The 26075-nt window shown below is 42.8% G+C and overlaps 1 protein-coding gene across 2 annotated transcripts in view; it reads right to left on the reverse strand.

Annotated features, from left to right (window-relative positions):
* The window catches only part of PPP2R2B (protein phosphatase 2 regulatory subunit Bbeta), a 416527-nt gene extending 399735 nt beyond the window's left edge, over window positions 1-16792 (reverse strand). The window contains exon 1 of one of the 2 annotated variants that reach the window (XM_021702176.1): window positions 16700-16792. In XM_021702176.1, coding sequence (XP_021557851.1) covers window positions 16700-16778 — 79 coding nt within the window. In that variant the 5' untranslated portion in view covers window positions 16779-16792. The remainder of the gene's footprint in view (window positions 1-16699) is intronic. The other variant, XM_044917125.1, reaches the window with a different exon arrangement.
* Window positions 16793-26075: the final 9283 nt, after the last annotated feature.

Below are 26075 nucleotides of genomic sequence, written 5' to 3' on the forward strand. Positions count from 1 at the left end.
GAAGGGAGCAAATGTTCATTGAGTCGCTGCTAAGCCCCAGGCACTGTTCCAGCTGTCTGGAACATACCTTTTATTTGTTTACCCTGTTCAGTTGCAAGCTTTGGAAGCCTAATTTTAAGAAGCTAAAATTTACAAAGTAGAAGATACCTTCCTTCTACCACATTATAAAATCAGGTCTTGCTGGGGAAGTGTTTCTTTAAATGAAGGCTGGGGATCCCTGGAAGCCTCAGACTTTAATCAATTCACTGAGGTCTCTGCTATGACCTGACAATGCTGTGTCAAATAAATAATTTTGTATGATGCCCAGAGCATATGAGGATCAATAGAGAATTATAACTAAAGCCTCCGCCCCTGTTTCACCTATAGGATCCTTTCCATTGATCATCTTGGTTTGAATTTATCTGAATTGGAGCCAAAAATACAATTTCCAAACAGAAGACTGTAAATGAATGCAAATGAAGTGAGTTTGGAGGAGGCTGTTCACAGCCTGTAGAGCAAGCTCAGCCTGGGTCAGTTCGACGGGAAAGGAAAAAACGCAAGTTGGCACAGAGGCATGTTTTAGATGTGGCAGAAACTGGAAAAGAATCAGTTCAGGCAACATGTGACCTCCCCAAATCCCCAGCCCGGAGCTCTCCATAGTCAAGGTCGGCCTGTTGCTTAGCGGTGTTTAGGAGGCACAACATGGGGAAATATGTTTTATATCCCTGGTCCTAAATTACCTTGTTGGGTACCCCATGTGGGGAAGATAGCACTTGGGAGAATGTTCTTGAAGGCTTAATATCTGATAATAGTCTTTTCCACTGATTCTGTGTATAAATAAGGCCAATTGCAAAGAAAAATGAGCTTCCTTTTAAAAAGTGCACATAATCGAGCTGTTACAAGTACGTCACTCAGCCTTTTAAAAGTACCTGTAAGCTGGTTTTCTCCTGAGGGCTTATGAGCATGCATGCTCACAGTGCGACAGGAAGTAGACTCTCTGCAGTTTATCCTTGAGGGGTTTTCCCTCCCCTTTATGTGGAGTCTCTACTCAGGTCAGCACATTATTCTAAGATCTTCACAGGACTGTTAGGAACAGTGAAACCACTTTTAAAGGTGGTACAGAGGCCAAAGCATCACAGTGAAGCCACAGGCTGGGTTTCAGTGCGGGCTTTTAAACTAATTAGCTGTGTGCTTTTGGGCAGTTCATCTCTCTGCAAGATGGTGGGTGGGGCTCCGACCAGAACTTCGTGTCTCTTCCAGCTCTGGCTGTCTGGTTTGATGCCAATTGCCAGGACCAGTGGGGTGCCCTCCCCCACTCAGAGGCTGCAGCAGCCATTCCGAAAATGGCTCTGTGCACAGGCAAGGGAGGATATCAATGTCCTTTTGCATCTGAGACCACACTAAGACCCCTCCTTAAGCAAGTCTGCAGCCACCCAACCTCCAGCTGAGAGATCAGGGTATTTATGAATAGTTCACTGAGCCCCCTGCCTCCACCAGCATCATCCCCTAATGCTAGGTCTGGAGTTCCCACATCTCAGACCAGACATGGAGGGAGGAAGGAAACCATGCAAAGTTCAGTGGTGTTGCTTATGTATTTTTAAAAATTTTCTCCTATCCTAGGACAGTGTTTCTTTTTTCTTTTCTTTTTTTTTATTATGTTATGTTAGTCACCATACAATACATCATTAGTTTTTGAGGTGGTGTTCCACGATTCATTGTTTGCATGTAACACCCAGTGCTCCATGCAGTACGTGCCCTCCTTAATACCCATCACCGGGCTAACCCATCCCCCCACCCCCTCCCCTCTAGAACCCTGTTTGTTTCTCAGAGTCCATAGTCTCTCATGGTTCGTCTCTCCCTCCGATTCCCCCCCTTCATTTTTCCCTTCCTTCTCCTAATATCGTCCGTGCTATTCCTTATGTTCCACAAATAAGTGAAACCATATGATAATTGACTTTCTCTGCTTGACTTATTTCACTTAGCATAATCTCCTCCAGTCCCATCCATGTTGATGCAAAAGTTGGGTATTCATTCTTTCTGATGGCTAGGACAGTGTTTCTTGAAGGACTGCACTTGGGGTTCCTTCCTCAACAGGCACTGGAGTTCTTAAAAGTGGTGGTTCTGGGGCTCCACTCAGGATGTACTGATTCAAAATTTTAGGGGGTGTGTGAGCCCCTGAATCTGCATTTTAAACCAAGCACTGCAGATGATCTTTATGCATATGCTATCACTTGGGAACCAGTGTCCTCCTAGAGAGGCAAAATCTCGTGGGTCACTGCACTTACCCACTGCCGCTACTAACCATGATTATTCACCATTTATTCAACAAAGATGTGTCACCAGCGACTACATGGCAGGCACGATGGTAAGCAAAAGCTCAAAGCACCCGCTCTCATAGAGTTAATGGTCTAGCAAGAGGAAACAGATGACAAACAAAGGCAAATATATAATAGGCAGGCCAGTAAGGCCATCTACAAAGTAAAATAAAGGGCAAGTGCTCAGGAGGTGTAGATCAGGTAGGCAGGAAGGCCTATTTGAAGGGTGGTATTTGTGCAAAGACATGCAAAAAGTGAGGGAAAGAACCATGTGGTTAGGAGAAGAACATTCCAGGCAGAGGGGACAAGTACAAGGTCCTGGAGAGGGAATGTTCTTGGTCTACTGAAGGAACAGCAAGGAGGCCAGTGTGCCCGGCGTGGGCTGGGTGAAGGGGGAGGTAACAGGAGGTCACCAGGGTGCAGATCTCCTAGGCCTTGTAGGCCACAGAAAGACTTCAGATTTTACTGCATCAAATAGGAAGCCATTCAAAGAAACGGGCTTTGAACAGGGACATTCCACGATCTGAAAGGCCACTATCTTGGAGCATGTCTGCTTTATTTCTAGGGTGCCCAATGCTCTCAAGTCTGGATTGGGGGGAGTGGAGCAATGATCTGTGATGATACTATAGTATAGTTTTATTTTCATTCCCATCTATGGTCCTATGCTTATGCTGGGACTCCCTGTTTCCGGCTGACCACCTAAAGGCAACATAAAATAGGTGTTTCACTTGAGAATTGGGGCAAAGAATGAGAAAGCTTTGCTATGGAAGGCTGGCCCAGAGGATCTTCATTCACATACTCACACATTTGCTGATTCTATTAGCCTATCTTGTGAAGGCAGCGTGGGCAAGGCACTATGCAGCTGCTTTGCCGACATTACCTTATGGACTCCCACAGCAGCACGGAGGTAGGGGTCCTAGTCCACATCTTACGGATGGAGAAATGGAGGCTTAGTCTGAAGCAGCTGGTCACAGGAAGTGTTGGAACTTGGATTCCAAGGCGAGACAGTGACAGCAAAGCCTGTGCTTTTCCCTCCGTCACGAGTGGAAGAACAAAGCTCTGGGGCCAGCCTACCTGGGTTCAGGTCCTACCTCTCTGCTGCTTGCTAACTGGGCAACTTTGGGCAGGTTATTTACTTTTCTGGCCTCAGTGTCTGTATCTGTAAAATGGGCATAGTAGAAGTTTCCTCTTTGCTGTTATTACAACTAAATGAGCTAATACATGAAAACACTTAGAACAGGATGTAGCACCTCAATGCTCCTTGTTATGACCATGACAGTAGGTGAAGTCATAGGAGACTACTTGCAGCAACTTGGACTCTTAAGCCTGCACAAGGTATGAAAATGATCCTCATAAAGTAGAACTGTCATGAGGAAAATGCCTCAGATTTGTGATTTGAGAAGAAATCGATTTCAATGATTCTAAGAAAGAGATTCCAGCTCAACTTGAAGATCTAGAGACAGTCAGCATCGTCCTGAAGCAAAAGGGTCAGCTTTGGCGAGGAGTGAGCTCTCCAGTTCTCTCTAGTCAGGAGTGTTGTGAGGGGCTCAGGGATCCCATGAAGGCTGGACGAGTTGTTTCGGAGGCCTGCACCCAAACAGAAGTTCTAGGATTCTTTCTAATGGGATGGAAACGGGTGGCCTAAGGGCTGGGCCTGACTTTGCTTTCCTTGCTCACTGCCTTTTTCTTTTTTTCTTTAACTAGACTGTGTTGATTTAGGTCTCCAATACACAGTTTCCTGATAGGCAGTATCATGCCTTTTTGGTTAATATGCTATCTGCTGAGCTCCAGCAGGATTTCACATTCGAGGCTTTCACCCACATGCTTAGACATTCTATCATCTCAGTAGAGGACCATGAAAAAAATGAATTAATAATGAAGGTAGAACAGGGCTTCCTAACCTTTGCCTAGGAGACGGACTTTTGGTCGGCTCTCTCCTGAGAAGGTCACCTTGCTGTGTATATATGAATATACACAGCTGAGCAGACGTACCATTCTATCTAGAGGCTTTGATGGAGTAGCTATTTCGTGCTGAACAAACATGATATGAAAACATCTTCAGTGGTTTTGTCCCAACACAGACTTTCTCTTCCTTCTAAATATCATGCTTTGCAAGCGTTGTGTCTGGAAGAGCACACTCTATTTTTCAATGTTGGGAATGTTTACTGCCTCTTCAGAACAGAGCATAGTGTGTTCCTGCCATTGCTCATTGAGAAGAAACAGTTTTTGGCTGGATGTCAAGACAATGGACAGGTTTCTGCACTGGATTCAGACTACAAGCGCACCTTGAGGAATCTGGGGCATACAGAGTGCCATCTATAAGTCTCCTGAAGTGCAAGGACAGGGAGTGCTTTTAGCAGCCAGCTCCCCAAAATGTATCCACCCACCGCTTAGCCCTTCTAGTCTGACGGCAGTCAGACAAATCTTCTCATGTTGCAAATATGGACTTTTTTTTCCCTCAGCTTCATACCCTTCAGTAATTTCCATTGCTCTTTGGATCAAGGCTATAATTGCCATCACAGAGGCGTGCAGGACCCACCACTCTAGGGCCTCATTCTTCACTGTTCTATTGCTGGGTCGGTCTCCGTGCACCCGTCACGCCCGCCTTCCTTGAGAACCTCACATTCACCGATGACTCTCTGGTAACAGGACCTCTCAAACATGCTCTCCTTTGCTTGGAAAATTCTCTCTCATTCTGCTTATGTAAGTCTTACTTCTTCAGATCTCAGCTCAAAGGACACTTCTTCAGGGAAGACGTCCTCCTCTTCCCGGGCAGTACAAAACCCTATTAGACCTTGTCTTCATATGTCCTCGCCACTAGAGCATTTGCCACAGTTAACAGTAACCTGATGAATTGGTCTTCCAGCAGGGCAGGAACCATATGTATGTTTACCACTGGTGAACCCACTGCCTAGCCAGTCTCTGACATATAATAGAGATGTTCTTTATGCGTGTGCTTGTAATTTTTGAATAAATAAATAATTTCTCTTGCAAGGAGGTTCACTGACCACTCAGTTTGCTCTTAAAATTTCTAGGTAAGTGACATTCCCATGTATCAACCATAGGATGCAGAACAGCCTTTCATGCCTGTCTTTGAAGTCAGACATTTATTTGCCTCCTGTTTGCTTTGCCTACTAACTGTGCTTTTGCAGATACTTGTGAAGATAAAGGCTTTGGCCATCTCGGCCCATCTTGTCTCCCAGCTCCATCTGCCAGGGAAGAAACAATGACTCAGAAAACTAATGGGCCAGTCTCTCTAACGATGGTGATGATTTCACTGCTGGTGATTTTTCTATTCGATTTATAAAATTGAGTCAAAATGAAGGAATTGCCTTGGGGCACAAGTACCAAAGACAAACAATGAATTCACAAGCACAGATCAGAACAGTGCTGGCCAGTGCTCGTGACAAACAAGCAGCAAAGGTGATGAAGGTTGAAAGAATTGAAGAATGCAAAACTGAACTTTTTTTTTTTGGATGGGAACATGATGGCATGGGAGGAACCCAGGATGTGCCATCAGACCAGCTTGGTGTTACCGCTGGTAGCACCTGAACAAAGATACCATCACAGTAAGTACAGGGGCCATCTCTTAAGTGGCTATCAGGCACATCTCACTCAATGTCTTTAGTCCTTACAATGAACCTGAGAAGGAAACGTAATTCCTTCCCTTTTTACCCTTGAGAAAACAGACACTCAGAGGATAAATACATTTAGTCATATTTGGAACTCTGGTTTATATGATTCCAAAGCTCAAGTCTGTTCCAACTAGATAGTTGACCTCCCCAGTCCTCTCCCAGGGTCCTCACCGGTAAAACATGCCTACTGCCATGCACAATTGTTGTGATAATGATCTCCATGTGATAATAATGCCTGGCAAGTACCTGCCTCCCAGTTGGCTCTATTCAACATTATTCTCTGCCCTCCACATTTCTTATCAGCTGCTAAATTCCTTACGGATTTTATTAGGAACTCCTAAAAATCAGTTACCATTCCCAGCTTCTGATTTAATATGGGAAACATACTTCACAAAGCACTATCACTTAATCTCACACCAACACTGCCATGTTTTATTATATTGCCGTTTGACTCCAAGGCACGGCAGGATTAGACAGTTTATCAACGGACATCAATGTCAAAAGAAGACCAGAACGTACATGTCTCTGGACTGCTGGCCTAGGATTCTTTCCATCACTACATTGCATCAAAGTACTCAGGGCAAGGGGTGATTTCTGAGGCCTCCACCAATACGAATCGTATTCATAATAATAGCTCTCATTGAGCTCTTAATATGCACTGGGTAGCACACTGTATACTTTGTATGAATTATCATGTCTACTCACGAAAGCAACTCCTTGATATGTGCATAATTTTTATTCCCCTTTACGTAGATGACAAAACTAAAGCCCAAGATTGCACCCAAAACCATAAGAAACCTAGGAATAAATCTAACCAAAGAGGCAAAGGATCTGTACTCAGAAAACTAGGAAATACTCATGAAAGAAATTGAGGAAGACACAAAGAAATGGAAAAACTTTCCATGCTCATGGATTGGAAGAACAAATATGGTGAAGATGTCAATGCTACCTAGAGCAATCTACACATTCAATGCAATCCCCATCAAAATACCATCCACTTTTTTCAAAGAAATGGAACAAATAATCCTAAAATTTGTATGGAACCAGAAAAGACCCCACATAGCCAGAGGAATGTTGAAAAAGAAAAGCAAAGCTGGCGGCATCACAATTCCAGACTTCCAGCTCTATTACAAAGCTGTCCTCAACAAGACAGTATGGTACTGGCACAAAAACAGACACATAGATCAATGGAACAGAATAGAGAGCCCAGAAATGGACCCTCAACTCTATGGTCAACTAATCTTTGACAAAGCAGGAAAGAATGTCCGATGGAAAAAAGACAGTCTCTTCAACAAATGGTGTTGGGAAAACTGGACAGTCACATGCAGAAGAATGAAACTGGACCATTTCCTTACACCACACACAAAAATAGATTCCAAATGGTTGAAAGACCTAAATGTGAGACAGGAGTCCATCAAAATCCTAGAGGAGAATACAGGCAGAAACCTCTTCGACCTCAGCCGCAACAACTTCTTCCTAAAACATCGCCAAAGGCAAGGGAAGCAAGGGCAAAAATGAACTATTGGGACTTCATCAAGATAAAAAGCTTTTGCACAGCAAAAGAAACAGTCAACAAAACCAAAAGACAACTGACAGAATGGGAGAAGATATTTGCAAATGACATATCAGATAAAGGGCTAGTATCCAAAATCTATAAAGAACTTATGAAACTCAACACCCAAAGAACAAAGAATCCAATCAAGAAATGGGCAGAAGACATGAACAGACATTTGTCCAAAGAAGACATCCAAATGGCGAACAGACACATGAAAAAGTGCTCAACATCGCTTGGCATCAGGAAAATCCAAATCAAAACCTCAATGAGATACCACCTCACACCAGTCAGAATGGCTAAAATTAACAAGTCAGAAAATGACAGATATTGGTGGGGATGTGGAGAAAGGGGAACCCTCCTACACTGTTGGTGGGAATGCAAGCTGGTGCAGCCACTCTGGAAAACAGTATGGAGGTTCCTCAAAAAGTTGAAAATAGAGCTACCATACATGATCCAACAATTGCACTACTGTGTATTCACCCCAAAGATACAAGAGTAGGGATCTGAAAGGGTACGTGCACCCCAATGTTTATAGCAGCAATGTCCACAATAGCCAAACTGTGGAAAGAGCCAAGATGTCCATCGACAGATGAATGGATAAAGAAGAGGTGGTATATATATACAATGGAATATTATGCAGCTATCAAAAGGAATGAGATCTTGCCATTTGCAATGACGTGGATGGAACTGGAGGGTATTATGCTGAGCGAAATAAGTCAAACAGAGAAAGACATGTATCATATGACCTCACTGATATGAGGAATTCTTAATCTCAGGAAACAAACTGAGGGTCGCTGGAGTGGGGTGGGGTGGGAGGGATGCGGTGACTGGGTGATAGACACTGGGGAGGGTATGTGCTCTGGTAAGCGCTGTGAATTGTGCAAGACTGTTGAATCTCAGATCTGTACCTCTGAAACAAATAATGCAATATATGTTAAGAAAAAAAAAAAGAAGAAGATAGCAGGAGGGGAAGAATGAAGGGGGGGAAATCAGAGGGGTAGACGAACCATGAGAGACGATGGACTCTGAAAAACAAACAGGGTTCTAGAGGGGAGGGGGGTGGGAGGATGGGTTAGCCTGGTGGTGGGTATTGAGGAGGGCACATTCTGCATGGAGCACTGGGTGTTATGCACAAACAATGAATCATGGAACACTACATCTAAAACTAATGATGTAATGTATGGGGATTAACATAACAATAAAAAAATTAAAAAAAAAAAAAACTAAAGCCCAAGAAACTGAATGACTTTTTCTATATTATGTAGATGTTTTAGCTGGTACCCAAATATAAACTCCTGAAGCAAAGTCATAGCTACCATGAAGCAGACAAACGCTTAGTGGAGTTCCACTGAATGGGTAAGTGAATAACACTGACCTTGAATCTTCCCGGGACAGCCACTTATCTGCCAGACGTCAGACATCTTAACCAAAAGCAACCTGCTCTTAGCTGCAGGATCTTACTCTGTCGTTTCAAAGGGACCAACAACTGATCAATCTCTTTCTCCCAAAGCTCTTCCCTTTGAATATATTCCACAGCCCTAACCATTGTTTCTCATAGACTCAGGCTCTCAGCTCTGACTGTTCGTAAGATTCACCGGGGGAACTTTTAAACTAGGATTCCTGGGACCCCCTTCCAGGAAGTCTGATTCAATAGGGACATGGTGGAAATATCCCCGTTCATTTGCCACAGCCGATTCTCATGCCTAACCAGGTTAAAATCCACTGTTAGAGTTGAGTAGGCATGCTTTTCTCTCCCTTACCAGACTGTAGCTTCTTAAAATAGGGATGAGTCCTTTACATCTTTTAAGTTCCCATGTGCTGAGAACAATGTCTAAAATGCTGTATTTATGCATTGTATTGTAAAAATCCAATATATTATGGAGCAGATAAGAGCCCGGGCTCTAGAATCTAACAGTCGGGGCACAAAACTCTGATCTACCATATATTAGCCATGTGGCTTTGGGTAAGTTACCATCTGTGGTTCCCTCATCTGTAAAATGAGGACAATTAACAGTACTTACGTCATCATGTTTTTCTGAGATTTATGTGAGGTAGTGACTATTAAGCATTAGCATAGGGTCTGGCAAATAACAAGCCACAGCCAACACTAGCTATGTAGGTAGGCACAAAAGTTTCAATCAGCTTGGAACTATGAATGCCTTTCTGTGACTGTTGCTGTGGTAAGTGCAGTGGGGGATACAGAAATACTGTTAAGTCTCATTCCCTGAATGCTGACAGGCATTTTTACAAAATTGCAAAATTTTTTTTTCACCTTCATAACAATACCCTGATATGTTATTGTTGGAGAAGGAAATACACCAGTTAAGTAACTGAAGGTCACCTGGCAAGTAATTATCCGTGTGAGATTGGAACTCAGGTTCATCTGGTTTCAGAGCCCATTCTTCCTACTTTATTACTGAGAGTTCATATAAACACTCATTCATACGCCCATTCAGTCAATCAACAAGTATATATTACATGCTTACTATGTGCTAGAAACCGTTCTAGGTGCTGGAGGTATAGGAGTGAACAAAACAGAGTCAGCCTCTGTTCTCATGTAGCTTACATTCTACAGGACAAAAAGACGGGCAACAAGTAAGTAGCTGGATATATAACATGTCCAGTAGGAGAAGGGCTAAAGCAGGGTAAAGGTAACTGGTGAGTGTGTGGATGTGGGGGTGTGTGTGTGTGGCGGCGGGGGAGGGATAGGGACAGAGAGAAGGAGAGAGAGATTTTAGACATGACGGCCAGGAAAGGCCTCTCTGGTGAAGAAACATTCAAGTGATAGATGTGATAAGACGTGATTGCATTCTGGATATTTTTAGAAGTTAGGCCCAGAGGATTCACTGTAGAACTAGAAGAAGGATATGCGACAACACAGAAATGAAGAATGACTCCAAGGTTTCTGGCTGGAGTAACTAGGAGACTGGAATTCTCTTTCCTTGAGCTGGAGAAGAAGCTGGACAAGTGGGTTTTTCTCAAGGGGAATGAGGAGTCGGGTCTTGGGACCTCTAATGCGTCCCAGTGGGAATGCTGGGTAGGCAGTTCGATGCGCAGGTCTGCATTTGGGGTGAGAGGCTGGAGCTGGGGATACAGGTTGAAGAGACGATGTCTAATACCATGGGGCTGGCTGAGGCCACCTAGAAGCAAGCACAGGTTAAGGAGAAGCCTCAGGCCTGGGCTTGCATGTTTTCAGTTCAGGAGGAGGAGGAGGAACCAGCAGGGGAGTATGAGAAGGACTAGCCATGGCGGGAGAAGGAAACGGAGAGGAACTATGGGCCCTGAGGCCAAGACAAGGAACTCTTTCGAGAAGGAAGCAGCAACCACCAGTGCCAAGGATGCCTGAGAGCTGCCACGGGAGGAGCCTGGCAGAGGATGATGGGACAGATCAGTGAGGGGGCCACAGGTGACTCTCCCAAGTGCAACTTGGGCAGAGGGATGGGAAAAGAGGTGGCAACTGTGTATAGATGACTCTTTCAAGGCATTTTTCTGCAAAGAGGAGCAGGGAATGGGCAGTAGCTGGAGGTGGATACAGGATTGTGAGATGAGGGTGATTGACAGCATGTTGGTGGACCACACCGGTGATCGTGTAGAGAGAAAAGACTTGGTGATGATGCACCAACAGCAGACAAATGCGGGAGTGAAGGGCTTGAGTCGGGGTCGGGGGTGGGATCCAGCTCCCCACTGGAGGGCTGGCTTGGATAAAAGCAGGGACAAAACATCTATTGTACAGAAAAATGTAAAAAAAAGACTTTTAATCTAAAGCCATATCAAGCAATGTAAGATTCTGTCTCACTTAATCCTTACAATAACCTGGTCAGGTGGCATAATAATTTCCATGTTATAGAGAATCACAGTGCACACGTGGGAAAGGCTTTAAATGTAGGTGAGAAAATGAACAGTCAGGGAAAGCTGTGGGTGGAAGTGCATTTGATGTGGGCCTGAAGAGTGGGTTGGTTCTACATATGTGCAAGGGGCTAAGAAGAGAATTCCAAAAATATGAAAAATGAGAATTCCATAGATACATAAAAAGGCACAAAAGAGAGGAATGGATCCTGTTAAGCATGTACCTTAGAACCGGACTGCATAGGTTTTAATCCTAATCCTTGCAATTAACAGCTGTGTGACCTTAGGCAAGTTACCTAACTTCTCTGTGTCTTAGTTTCCTCATTTATAAAATGAGGATAATAACTACTTACCTCAGAGGATTGTGGTGAGGAATACACACACTCATCCCTATGTCCATAGACATGTATATGTTGGAATTGTGCCCGATAAATAACGAGCATTGTATGTTTTAGTTATTATTTTATTGTTGTTTACAACATGATAAAGAGTTAGAAAAATGTATATTTATTTCCTCTGTGTGGGGTGTAGACCTCTGGCAAGCCTGCTCTTGGGGGTCATTGGAAGGTATTCTGCTTCTGGGTTCCTCCTGGTGAAGGAGAATCATGGATACACAGGCAAATTTGTCACTCCCCCATTCAGTGTTTTATTTAAGAAGCATTTCTTGACCACCTACTCACAGTCAAGCTCAGTGCTAACCAGAACGCAGAGCCTAAAGACAAATGGCAGGATCCCTGTGCCCAAGCTGCTCCTGGCCACCAGGACACAGGCACGTGAACAGACTGTGGCCTTCTAATCTGAAGGTTGCCCTCACACAGGTGTTCCAGAGGAAATATATCAGGTACGAGTTAAGAGCACTGATTTCTGATTCCAATAGTTTGGACTTGAGTCTTTACTCTGCGACTCTACTAAGTGTGGCCCCGGCAAGGCAGGTATGTGTCACTTTCCTCACTTATAACATGGAGAGAGCAGCATCTGATATGAGATCGCGTGAGCAGCAAATGAGATGATACTGGCCCAGCCTGGAGCACACAGCCAGGGATTTTTGTGGTGCTGCTCGGCTTCTCCTTCTCGTGCCTTCTTCCCACCACTGTTGTGGTTTGTGTGACTCCGATAGCAAGTCCTTCTGTGGAGCAGTTGAGGAAGTCTTCCTGGGAAGCCTTGACTGCAGCTGACTTTTAAGAGATGAACAGAGCTTTGCAGCATGGAAACATGATGGAGACCGCTCAGGGAAAGGAGATGGCTCGGGGCAAGGCACATGAGCCTTTTCCCTTCAGGAAGAGAGAGTGCCTCTGCTCATCTGTTCAAGAGCCCAGAAAAGACCTTCCCGTGTTGGGTGCCAAATTAGGCCCACTGGAAAAGAGCAGGCAAGGTTCCTCATACTTGACTGGCTCTCTTATCCCTCTGTGTCTCCCCTTCCCCTCCGTACTGTCTGGAATGGTTTCTTTTTGCTTGTGATTGAGATTCTGTGCCTCGAATCCTGGAATCATTTCACTGGATGAATGCTTCCCCACCGTGGTGGAGGGAGTTATGTGTCCTTTTAATGATGTCCACAGAGAAGGGAAGACAATCCAACTGTCCTCTCAAAGCCCTGTTCGTGCACCAGCATTATTTAGTCGACCTTTCCCCCCCTTCGTATCTTCTAATTTCAAGTTAAAGTAGAGCATGGTCATAAAACCAGTCCCCTCAAGTGTGGCTACGAAAAGCTACCCGACCGGCAATGGTTAAAAGAGCTTGCATTCCTGTAGCAGCTAATGCTTTGCAGAACGTGTTTTGCCTGTGTTTTAAAAAGGTGTCTACACAACAGCCTTGGTATTTGTCATGGTTTCATTGAATAAAAATTTGTTGACTGCCTATTAAGTACTTGGTATTGTTCTAGTGCTGGGGGTATAATAGAGGGCAAAACTACATGTGGGTCCTGCTCCCATGAAGCTTTCAGTCTAGCAGGCAGCCAGACATTCACAAAACAGTTTCACCAGGCCATTCATGATGACAGACTACGACAGGCGCTCTGAAGCAGCCTGGTTCTCTAAGAGCTATGACCATGATCACCCGAGGGCCAGGGATGGCTTCTCACCTGGAGCTGAGAATCCAAGGCCAGAATTAACAAGGAATGGGGCTAAGGGGAGAGAGAAGCTTCCCAAAGTCTATGGTGGGAGGGAGATTCCTGAGGAACCAAGAACGGCCTGGGTGGCTGGAGACCAGGCAAGATGGCGTGCGCTCAGGGTCAGACAGGAAAGTCAGGCAAGGGTCAGAACACACAGGGCCTGCTAGACCATGGGAAGCCACTGAGAGGTTTTCAATGCAAGCATGTTTGTGTTTGAGGGGGTTTGAGGGAAGGAATATGATATTTCTAAAAAAATATTTTGACTGTAATAGGAAGAACCAAACCTCAATCTGATGGATGAAAAAACAGGCTTGAAGGTTGAAAGTGAGAGAAGGAAATACAACTATTATTATGGACCACATACTGTTGATTTGACCTACCTATGAATGTGTTACTACATCATGAGCTCAGATAATGTCTGGGACACAGTTAGTGCAATACAAGCGAAGACCAATTTATTATTATTATTACTGCTACTATGATTATCACCCTGTGTGTGGCATTCTGAATGTATTTCTTTGCAGCCACCCTATGGCGTATCATCATCTATGTTTTACAAACGAGGAAACTAAGACTCTAAGAGGTTAAATAACTACCCAACATCACCCAGTTGGCAAGTAGCAGAGCTAAAATTCAAAGCCCATGATCTTCCTGTGTTGAGAAAACAATGTCAAGATAAGCTGGGAGGAAAACATGTCTTTTAAGTAGAATGGTTCTATCCTCTAAGAAGCCCAGCAATTGTTGAAGCTTTTTTTCTTTTTCAAGATTTTATTCATTTATTTATTTGAGAGAGAGAGAGAGTGCGAGCATGCGAGCAGGGGGAGGGACAGAGGGAGAGGGAGAGAGAATCTCAAGCAGACTCCACGCTGAGTGCAGAACCCAGACATGGGGCTCAATCCCCACCACCGATGAGGTGATGACCTGAGCTGAAATCAAGAGTTGGACGCTCAACCAACTGAGCCACGCAGGTGCCCCAGCAATTGTTGAAGCTTTCAAAGTAGTTCTTGAATTACTCTTAAGGGATAGTTTGAGTATTTCTACTTACTTGATTTTTACAGGGATATACACCAATTGTTCATTCTCTGCCTCTTCAATTAAATAAAATACAAAGTTCCCAGACATAACTTTTCTAGAAGAGACTACAGGGTGACATAATAGCTAACAACATAAAAACTCAAACTCAGATTCATTCTCACATAGCTTTCTCCTCAGACAAACTCTAAGTAAGTGTAACTAGTTCTGAGTGACACTGTGACATATTTGAGGAAACTATTCATTACATAAGATAATGTAATAAAAAAGGAAAATGTGACTATCTAAGAAAGTACATGAGACTGCAAAACGGACAGCACCTATCATGTACCAAGCTTCCTAAAGAACTGGAATGATCACATTGAATTCTCGACATCCTGGGAATGAGTCTTTTTATTTCCGTTTTATAGGTAAAATTGAGCATAGAGCAATTAAGTGACTTGGCCCTGCCTGCTTGGTATTTAACTCATGACTTCCCCACTCAGCTTCAACCCCCCACTCACGAAGTTAATGTCTGCCACATGCTATTATCCATACCCATTGTCTATTAGTCTCACAACAGATTGAAAGACAAATCTCCTCACCCCCCACCCCCTAAACCTGGTGATAGTTGACAAATTAGAAATCGTTTTGATAGGAGTAAAATGGGCTTTCCATTTTGATGGAATACAACAGTTAAATTTGGTTAAAAAACAGTTCAAGAAAGTTCTTGGCGGTGGTAGTTTGTCTGTATGAGGTGGGATCTTTAGTTTGATTAATACACAAAACAGCAACAGAATAGACCAAGTGTTTGGGTTCTCAAAATCTAAGCTAGGAGGAGAGGACGGGGGACCAATCAGAAAGAGAAAAGTCATTTGGCATCTTCCTATATGAGTTTAGATCTTTTGTATATGGAAAGTTCCCCTGGAGATTTCTATCCATGCCACCCTCATCCCTCCCCAATATACATACATAGAGACTTAGTAAGTTTCTCTCTATAAGAGGAAAGATTTCTCAGTGGGTCATTTCCTGTAGCCACCAATAAAATTTTTAAAGGAAATATCTAATTGAAAAAAAAAATCCTTAAGATACCAAGGTCTATGAAAAATACCATCCTTGGTCTCAATTCATGGGTGATCCCAAACTTCTACTTGCTTTTCCTGGGGGTAATGACTAAAAATCACCTCATGGTATAATAAATACTTCTCTCGTTTTCTCTGCACAGCCCCCAGTGCCCAGCTCCTACTCCGAGGATGAGAAACAAGGGTGGATTTTCACAACAGGCTGCTCACCAGCTCCATTCCAGAGAGAGTGGCTACCACAGCCCTCTTCAATCAGTACTGCTGGTGGGGCAACCCTCAGGCTGAAAAGCAGCCAGCCAGTTGCTTTTCTTGAAACTGCTCTTTTTCAAGGATGTGGCAGATCAAAAGAAATAGGCAAATCACACACAGAATACGCACAACCAGCTACTCGCTCCAGAAACGTTGAAACCCGCAGTGCTTAGATGAAGGCGGATTGCCAGAATGTTGACAAGGCACACGCACACATGTGCACACAGAAAGTGCACACACACACACGGATGCAGAGCATGCTAGGTTAGAAGGTAGCAGAGGAGGTCCCCAAAAGGACCGGGAACTGGGGACTGTTTGTACAAGGCTCAGCTCACCCTCGCCGTAATGCATTAACTTAGGACCCCCACAAACCCCACTTCCAGCAAGCGCTTAAAGTCAGCTGTGTCTTCCTGCTCTGCAACCCAAGTCCAGACTCTGAGCAAAGCAATCCGACAACCGACACTCCACAGTCCCGTAGTACGCTAATTCTATTTTGCTAATTGCTTTCTTGGGCATGCACCAAGTTACTGAACAGACAATGACAAAACAGAGAGCTTGGATAAATGTATGTGGCAGCACCTACTGAAAATGTTCTTCCTTAACAGGAGTTCTAATTACTTGCTTGCTTGTGAAGTAGAATGAGGGAAACTGGCAAAATATTTCTGATTGTTTTTCGACTCGGCTAGATCGGCTTTGAGATCACCTTTGCAACATTATCCTGCTCTTTAGAAAATACTTCCCTTTCCTTACACAAGACAGACTGATTTTAGAAGCAGATCTAAGTCTGTTAGATACAAGCTTTTGCCAGGAACGACAGTCATCTGCTAGCTACAGAAAGCATATCAGCAGAACCTGTGGGAAGTCATACACCAGCCCACTTTTTCCCACCCACCCAGACACTTTCCCTCTCTGGTCTGTACCTTCCGTGTGGCAGCTGGAAGAGAGGATGGTATTCGGAGGTCTGAAGATGTAAGGCAGGTAACGAGAGAAGCATTTCATCTTCCAACAAAAATAAAAAATAAAAATCTAAATAAAAAACCAGTCTCCTGAATCCATAAGGATTCTCTTGGCCTTTAAAGCTGGCTACATCACCAATATGTTTATGTAGGTTCTCCCCTGGATCTGCAAAGCTGGGAAGCCCGAGGAATAACTGGAGATGGGTCCCATTTTGCCATCAGCACCAGGAAGCACTGCCTTACATTTCTGCATGCAGCTCAAACTCAGAAGCCCCCAAGCAAGCTGGGATATAGCCTCTTCATTGGCTGCAGCTTCTCGGAGCAGGATTTGCTGAGTAAGTCAGTCCTGCCTGTAAACACACGCTGAAATGCCCTGCCTGAAACCTCTACCTTTTCCCGTGTGGTCAGTTTCTCCTCTAACAAGAGAAATCCAGCAGGATAGGGGAACACTGAGGGTAAGTGACCATCTCTTATTTAGCTGGAAGATCAGATGAAACAAAGACAGCACAGTGTTCCACCCTGGAGAGAGATGGCTGTTAAAAGAGCCACCCGTAATGCCATGGGTCTCAGGAATATTAAAGTACAGTGCAATGAAATGGGTCTCTGTCCTTGCTTCATCTAGATTTAGCTCTATGTTTTTTTAAGACGAAAGCCCAAACAATAGGACCATTTATCATTTAGGTGAAGCCCAAAGCTGGGGTGAGTAGCCGGTGACAGAGGGCTAACACAGACAAATTCTGTGCTCCACTACAGTCTTTTTTTCCTGCCAGCCCTCACACCAAGTTCGGAGTTATTTGCTGTGCAAATTTAAAGCCACAACACAAGAACGGAGACTAAGCCCAAGGAAACTGACCCTTCACCGACCAGTTTACCCCGATGGCATGGAAAAAGTAAGTTGATCTAAGAATTAAATGACTTTACCAAAACACTCAGATTTCACAAGAGGAAGGGAGGCAATGAGACTACCCCTCATTGAGGACAGGTCCAACTAGTGCATAAATTTGGATGGGGGAACTGGTTTAGTTTTGACCCATGAAATAATAATGATTTTGGAAAACTTATCACTGGAAGGCAAGCACAAGGTACCGGTTTGGGATTTATAAGTTCTGCCAAAGACACTATTGTCTATGCTAGAGAAAAGGTGAATGTCCTTTGTGCTACATTCGGAGGCACAAGGAAATAATGTAACAGTCTATAAAAGAAAACCAAATATCCCCTTATTTAAAAATAAGATTTAATATAAAAATATAAAATGTCTTCCTCCAATTGCACTAGGAAGGATTAAATACCTAGGAATAAATTTAACCAAGGAGGTGAGAGATCTGCACTCCGAAAACTATAAGACACTGGTAAAAGAAATTAAAGACAACACGAACAAGTGGAAAGACATATCATGCTCATGGACTGTAAGAATTAATGTAGTTAATTAGAATTAAAGTGTCCATACTACCCAAAGCCATCCATAGATTTAATGCAATCCCCATCAAAATACCAATAATATTTTTCACAGAACTAGAACAAATAATCCTAAAATTTATAAAGAACCACAAAAGACCTCAAATAGCAAAGCAATCCTGAGGGAAAAAAAAGCTGGAGGTATCATAATTCCAGATTTCAAACTATACTAAAAGCTAGAGTAATCAAAACAGTATGGCAACAGCACAAAAATAGACTTATAGATCAATGGAACAGGATGGATGGACATCCCAGGAACAAACCCATCCAGATGGCCAATACACACATGAAAAGATGTTAACATCACCAGTCAGCAGAGAAATGAGAATCAAAACCACAGTGAGATACCACCTCACACCTGTCCCGATGGCTGTTACCAAAAAGAAGAAACAACAAGTATTGGTGAGGATGTGGAGAAAAAGGAAGCCTTGTTACACTGTTGATGGGAGTGTAAACTGGTGCGACCATTGTGGAAAACAATACAGAGCTTCCTCAAAACATTAAAAATAGAAATACCTTACGATTCCATAATCCTACCACTGGGCATTTACCTAAAGAAAATGAAAACACTAATTCAAAATAATATATGCATTTCTGTTTGTTGCAGCATTATTTCCAATAACCAAGATATGGAAACAACCCAAGTGCCCATCAATAGATGAATGGATAAACAAGATGTGGAAGATATATATATATATATATATATATATATATCTGAAATGGAATGGAATATTACTCAGTCATAAAAAAGAATGAGATCTTGCCATGTGCAACAATATGGACGGACCTAGAGGGTATTATGCTAAGTGAAACAAGTCAGAAAGAGAAAAACAAATACCATATGATTCCATTCATAGGTAGAATCTAAAGAACAACTGAACAAATCAAAACAAACAAAATACCAAACAGAATCTTGAAAGCAGAGAGCAAATTGATGGTTGCCAGAGAGGAAGTGGGTGGGGAAATGGGGGAAATAGATATGGAGCATTGAGAGGTACAAATTTCTAGTTATAAAATAAGTAAGTCATAGCGATTAAAAGAACAGAAGAAATATAGTCAATAATATTGTAATAACATCATCTGACGACAGATGGTGACTACATTTATCATGGTGAGCACAAACTAATGTACAGAATTGTTGAATCAATATGTGGTACACCTGAAACTAATACAACATTGTATGTCAATTTACTTCCATTTACAAAAAAGTGTGCCTTGAAATCTGGTAGAATATTTTTTAATCCTTCATTGCTTCTCCTCTTTACAAATATACTTAACATTGGAGAAACATATTGGGCTGTCCAGGAAAGCAAAAACTTTGAGCCATAGAGTAATTATGGTTTTAGTTCAGTCCATGATATATAAATAGACCCTTCCACCAATATGCTTTCTCTCTGACTTTTGGACCCTTGTGACAGGATGACAAACTATTGGCAGAGACAGGATGTCTAGCCCTTCAAAAGTCATATAACCCATCACTTCCTTAGACCCAGACACCTGGCAAGGTTGGGCCATCCCAAGTAAGGTGCTGTTTGAACAATGCCTGAATGGTCTGGTTTGCTGTATGGATCATCCTAGCTCATGACACAAGAGCATATCCAGAGGTGTTTTCCTGAGAGGTAGTGCACATGTGACCTCCATTCAGCAGAGTAGAAAGAGTGTGGGCTTTGGGGTCAATCTGATCCAAATTTGAATCCCCGTGAGTTCCATTTACCAGATGGGTAGATATACACAGACTCTAACACCTGTGAGCTTAGTTTTCTGCATCTATAACATGGGAACAATGGCAGGGTTTTCCTTGTGCATTCTCAGATGGAGTGAGACTAAGCACACGAAGCACCTCGTGCACTGTGGTCACGTGATCAGTGGTTACTACTGATGCTGTGCTTACCATTGCTGTGCACCTGCTCTGAGCTTCTCTGGCCAGACATGAACTTGAGAGCAGGGACAGAACGTGTGTGATGAGGAGGGTGGGGCCACAACTAGACAGCCAGGGTTGAAGTGTGTCTTTGATACTGACTTACTGTGTCATCTTGGGCAATTGATGTCACATCTTTAAGCCTCATTACGTAGCTAATGGGGATAATAGCAGAATCTCACATGATATGGTGAGGGCCAAAGAGGGTGATTGATACGAAGGGTTTAGTACAGTGCCTAGCAAAATGTTAGTGCTTCCTAAGTTTTGTTGCTATGTCTATAGCAGTAATATCAGCCCTGAATCACAGTATCTTATTGTATTTACTTACCCATCTTGTCTACATAATGAAACTGTAAACTCCCTGAGGGAAATATCAATGTCTAATTCATCTTTGTACCCCAAGTGCCTGGCACAGAGTACTCAATAACTATTAACTGAAGGAGTGAATGGATGGATGGATGGATGGATGGATGGATGGATGGATAAATCAATATATATGGGAGAAAACTTTTGAAAGATGTTTGAGACTTCTTTGTGGGGACGTTTTTCACAGCACAAATGAATTTCAGCCCATTATAAAGCTGGAATATATTACTCAGGCAAATATATTATGGAATTCATGAATAGATATGCTTCCCCTTGGCATAATTTAGTTTTAAATAAACAGTAGGCATTTAGTATATACCTTGTGAGTCAATAGCAGGCACTTAGTAAATACTTCCTGAGTGAAAAAAACATTCACGGATTATGCTGTCCATAATTAAAGTGAAAGAACTAAGCAAACCCCCTATAAAACAAAACAAAACAAAACAAAAAGCCTGTCTCCTTCATTACAAACAAAAGATCAGTGAGGCTGGCACCTAAGTTCCAAACTGGCCACTCCAAACCAGCTAGTACCTCTTGATCTCAATTGAAAGCATCTTTTCCAATCCCATTTTAAAATTACTGATTTTGTGCCAGCCCTCTGCACCCCACTCACCCAGATGTAGAATGGGCAAGGGGCAGAAAGAACTAATGTGAAATCTCCTCAGTCAGATGATCCTGATGCAGTTGGTTTGCGCTGCACCATTTCAAGTGTTTCAGTGTGCTTCTGTATCTTTTTTTCCCTTTGATTCTCTAAACCATCCCATTTTACAGAAGGGAAAACAGGCTAAGAGGATATAATCATTTATCCAAAGACAAATAGGCCCCGAGGAGATCTAGCATTTTTATACCAGCCTCACTTAGTGAATTTGCAGATTTCAGAGCCATCAATCCTATGAATTCAGACTCTCTCTCTCTTTTTTTTAAAGATTTTATTTATTTATTTTTGAGAGAGAGAGAGAGAATGAACAGGGGAGGGGCAGAGGGAGAAGCAGACTCCCCGTTGAGCAGGGAGCCCGATGTGGGACTCGATCCCAGGATCCTGGGATCATGACCTGAGCCGAAGGCGCTTTAACCAACTGAGCCACCAGATACCCTGATTCAGACTCCCTGAGGACAGGCAAGGAACCTGCATATTGGGCGCCTGGGTGGCTCAGTTGGTTAAGCGACTGCCTTCGGCTCAGGTCATGATCCTGGAGTCCCGGGATCGAGTCCCTCGTCGGGCTCCCTGCTCAGTGGGGGGTCTGCTTCTCCCTCTGCCCTCTTCCCTCTCGTGCTCTCTGTCTCTCATTCTCTCTCTCTCAAATAAATAAATAAAATCTTTAAAAAAAAAAAAAAAGGAACCTGCGTATTACATATGTCAAGTGATTCTTACTTGAGTTTGAGAACCTCTGGAGTGAGGCATTTCATTTCATGATTTGGCTTGAAAGGTAAGGGTTACAAAAAGTTTTTCAAATACTCTTGTCCCAAATCATGTGTCTCACTGCTTTGGTCCAACATTTTGTTGGCACCCTGTTGTTATACTAGGCATTAGTGAGTGATGGAGTGATTTACTAACTCCTGCTCTAAAGGAGTGCATTTTCCAGAAAAAAAAAAAAAGGATGAATAAACTATTACATTACAACATCATAGGGGTTATGATGGAAGGAAGGGGTCTAAAAATATTCTTTGGGATTACAGAGCCTCAAAAATTCCATATTAGAGATCCAGTCTTGGGCATTAGGCATTATTTACAAAAAGCGCCTGTTAAAAGGCAATTATCTTACTGGGAGCTACAGTGAATGAACAGTTAGCAGTCATTAACCCCATGAGTGGAATGAGACTCTGATACAGCAAATGTCATCCCAGATGAGAGCAGGACTACCAAGAGAGGAAGGGTCTTTCCAATGAGACAAGGAGACGGGAGGCTCAAAGGCATTGGCAGAAGTGCCTGCAGGGAGGGCCCAAGAGCGCAGAGCGATCTCTGAAAGGGAAACCAGGAGCCCAGGAGGAGGGAAATATAAAGGTGACCCATTTTAGGTGCCATGTGAGAAGGGCCCTGGAGTCTGGCAGAACAGAGCTTAGAGACAAGAAATGCCCCAGGTGATTTCCACATGCCAGGTCCTGACATCCAGTTGCAGAAAAAAAGCAATTAACTGGGAGATTGTTGAGTGCCGCACTATGGACTGGGCTGTTCACGCTTTTCTTGAGACCACTTCTTGGGGGATCAGAAGCATTTGCTTGGGTGTGGCAAAGCCCCAGCTGGAGCGCTCTCCTTGGGGCATCCTAACAGCCTGCTGTGCCAGGCCTGGTGCCCACCCCGCCCTGAAGCCCGCTTCTTCTGGGAAAGTTACCCTGAGCATTCTCTTTTCACATGTCCTTACAATCTCCTCTGGGTTATGTTTCATCATTACAGTTTTTCATTTTGCTCAGAAGGAAAGCAAATCCCAAGAAAACAAAAATTAGCTTATTTAAGATCGGTCAAGATGAGCATGGCTAGTTTTCACTTTCTAGCCAAAGCGAAGCAAATTCCTATTCATTCTTCAAGTCTTAAATAAAATGTCACATCTTCAGGGAGAGGCTTCTTAATGCCTCAGACTGGGTCAAATCCTGCTACAGACTCTCAAATACCATCCTTTCCTTTCAAAGCACTCATTCATTACTGAACACATTTATTGAGCATCTATTTATGTCAGGTACTGTACATGGTGCTAAAGAATCAATAGTAAACAAGACAGACGAGACACCTGCCCTTTTCTTCAGGGGTAATTATCACTCCTAACATATAGGGTTTGTGAAGATTACATGAGATAAATCACTGAAGTGTTTAGAATTCTGTGTGGCGTGAAGTACTGTTCGATTACTTTGATAATTGCTGTTAAGTATCTAATTTCTTTGCCAGACTCTTACTGGCAGGAGGGTAGAATTTTGACTTTTCTCTGCTGAATCCAGAGTGTGAGGTTCACTGCCTGGTGCATAATAGGAATTCGATAAGTTTGTGCTGGACTGAATTGATTTGAACTGAAACAGGCAGAATTCTGACATACTCTTTCCCAATACTGTCCAGCCAGTATGTGAAATTCACAGCTTGGTACATTCTGATTTGGAAGGAAGAGGAACCTCCTTTTGGTTAGTTCCTTCTTCCATTCATATAATATTTTTAGCAGTTATTAAACACTAGACTTCTAGAGAGAGACAATAAGCAGGTAAACATTATATCAACAAAGTTATTTCAGATTGTGAAAAGGAATGATCCAGTAATTCATCCAAAGAAAACCAAAACACGAACTCAAAAAGATACATGCATCTTCATATTCATGTGCAGCAGTATTTACAGTAGCCAAGATATGGAAACAACGTATGTGTCAATTGATGGATGAATGGATAAACAAAATGTGGTGTATATATATATGTATATATATACAATGTAATATTATTTAGCCATAAAAAGAAGGAAATCTAAAACAAGCAACCCCCCCTTCCCCAATTCAGATACAGAGAACAGACTGGTGGTTGCCAGAGGTGGGGTGAATGAGGTGTGAGCAACATGGGTGACGGGGGTCAAAATGTAAAAGCTTACCGATATAAAATAAATAATGGGGACGTAACGTACAGCACAGTGACTACAGTTAACACTGTATTGCATATTTTAAAGTTGCTAAGAGAGGAGATCTTAAAAGTTCTCATCATAAGAAAAAAATACCATAACTATGTATGGTGATGAATGATAACTACACTTACTATGGTGATCATTTCACAGTACATACAAACACAGAATCATTACGCTATACACCCGCAACTAATATAATGTTATATGTTAATTATACCTCTATTTTTTAGAAAGCAGAATGAAGAAAATAAAATGGGTGTTGTGGTAGAGAGTGACTGCTTGGCTTAGATGGTCAGGGAGGGCTTCCCTGAGGAGGTGACATTTCAGCTGAGGCCTGAAAGACAACTTGCTTGGCCAAGAAATGGTTTTGGTTCATTCTCTTACCCAACCCTGCTGCAGCCTGTACGTTTTCTTTCAGAGCAGTTTTGTCCTCTACCTTATTTAATTAACAATTTCATTCTTTTAAACTAGTAGTTAGCTTTTGTCTGAGATCAGCGGGGACACAGATTGTGCTGTGTTGCTCACCGCTGCATCCCCCAGACTTCCCTGAGAGGCCGAGAGAGACCTGATTCACACAGTGGAAGGGGAGTCTGGACCAACTGCTCAGCTGGCTCTCTAGGCATGTGACTAAAGCAAGGAAGAGGTGGGCAGCTACAGATAAGACTAAAAAGGGTTTTGAAGGTGGAGGACAGGCTCAACTTAAAGCAGATGCAAAGGGAAAAATAGAACCTAGCTGGTTACAACAGAAGATTTTTGGCTCTCAATGAAAAGACTATACACTGAAAAGCATAATAAAGCCAAGCACATTTTCCACCAAATTTTATATACTAATTCTCACAGCAGCTACAAAAAGTAGAGAGCTTCTCCTCATTTATGAAGAGATGTCAGAGCAAGTAGGCAGTATTTTTTCATTCTAAGGCATATGAATAGGACTTGATTTTCATAATGATAACAACTGTAATCACCTCAACCATCAAATCTGAGTTCTTACTAGGTCCAGTCCCTCTGCAAACCATTATGCCTAGGACATCTCATTTAATTCTCCTTTTTTAAAGATTTATTTATTTATTTATTTATTTATTTATTTATTTATTTATTTGAGAGACAGTGAAAGAGAGAGAGAGAGAGAGATCATGAGCAGGGGGAGGGGTAGAGGAAGAAGCAGACTCTCCGCTGAGCAGGGAGCCTGATGCGGGACTCCAACCCAGGACCCTGGGATCATGATCTGAGCCGAAGGCAGACGCTTAACCAACTGAGCCACCCAGGCACCCTCATTTAATCCTCTTGAAAAACTTAGAATCAAGTAAATGTTATTATTTTATTTGTTTATACATGAGGAAATTTGCACAGAGATGTTAAATAACTTGCCAAGTGTGAACAAATAGAGGGACTAGGTTCACAGTGCAGACTTCTCAGTCCTACACTCACACTGTCTGGATGCTGTGCTGTTTTCCAGGCTACATGATCTTGACATTCTCTTCCCTGGTAGTCTGGTAGAGAACAGAGCACCTAGAATGACACTCAACTTCTGTGTCAACTGATATGGAATTGGTGGGTATTTGATCGGGCTGGTCAAATTTACTTCTGCCCTATTTGAAAGAAAGGGTTTGCTAATGACTAGCATCACTATGTGGGGGAATTATAACCAAATCCACACATCTACCCATCAATGCCTCCAGAGATTCAAGATGCACTGAAGGGTTACTCTTTCCAAGACACAGTGTCAAGGACCATGGGGGTGGAGGAATATGTAAGGCAGAGAGTGTAAAGGTGAGTGAGGAGGTAAGAAATCAATGAAAAATACGAATATATTACCAATTACAGAATGGCCATAAGAGCATAACAGATAAAGTGCAGACTAGGAAAATCTCACATGTAATTGGGACATTGGGTTGGATTCCACGAAGACTTCCTGGAGGTGGCAGCATCTGAGATAGGTTTTGAAGGACAGGGAGAATTTGAATCTGTGGAGATGTGAGTGGGAAAAACATGCTGGTAGGAATTAAAAATTAGAG

Source organism: Neomonachus schauinslandi, chromosome 7 (assembly GCF_002201575.2).
Source record: "Neomonachus schauinslandi chromosome 7, ASM220157v2, whole genome shotgun sequence".
NCBI classification, from domain to species: domain Eukaryota; kingdom Metazoa; phylum Chordata; class Mammalia; order Carnivora; family Phocidae; genus Neomonachus; species Neomonachus schauinslandi.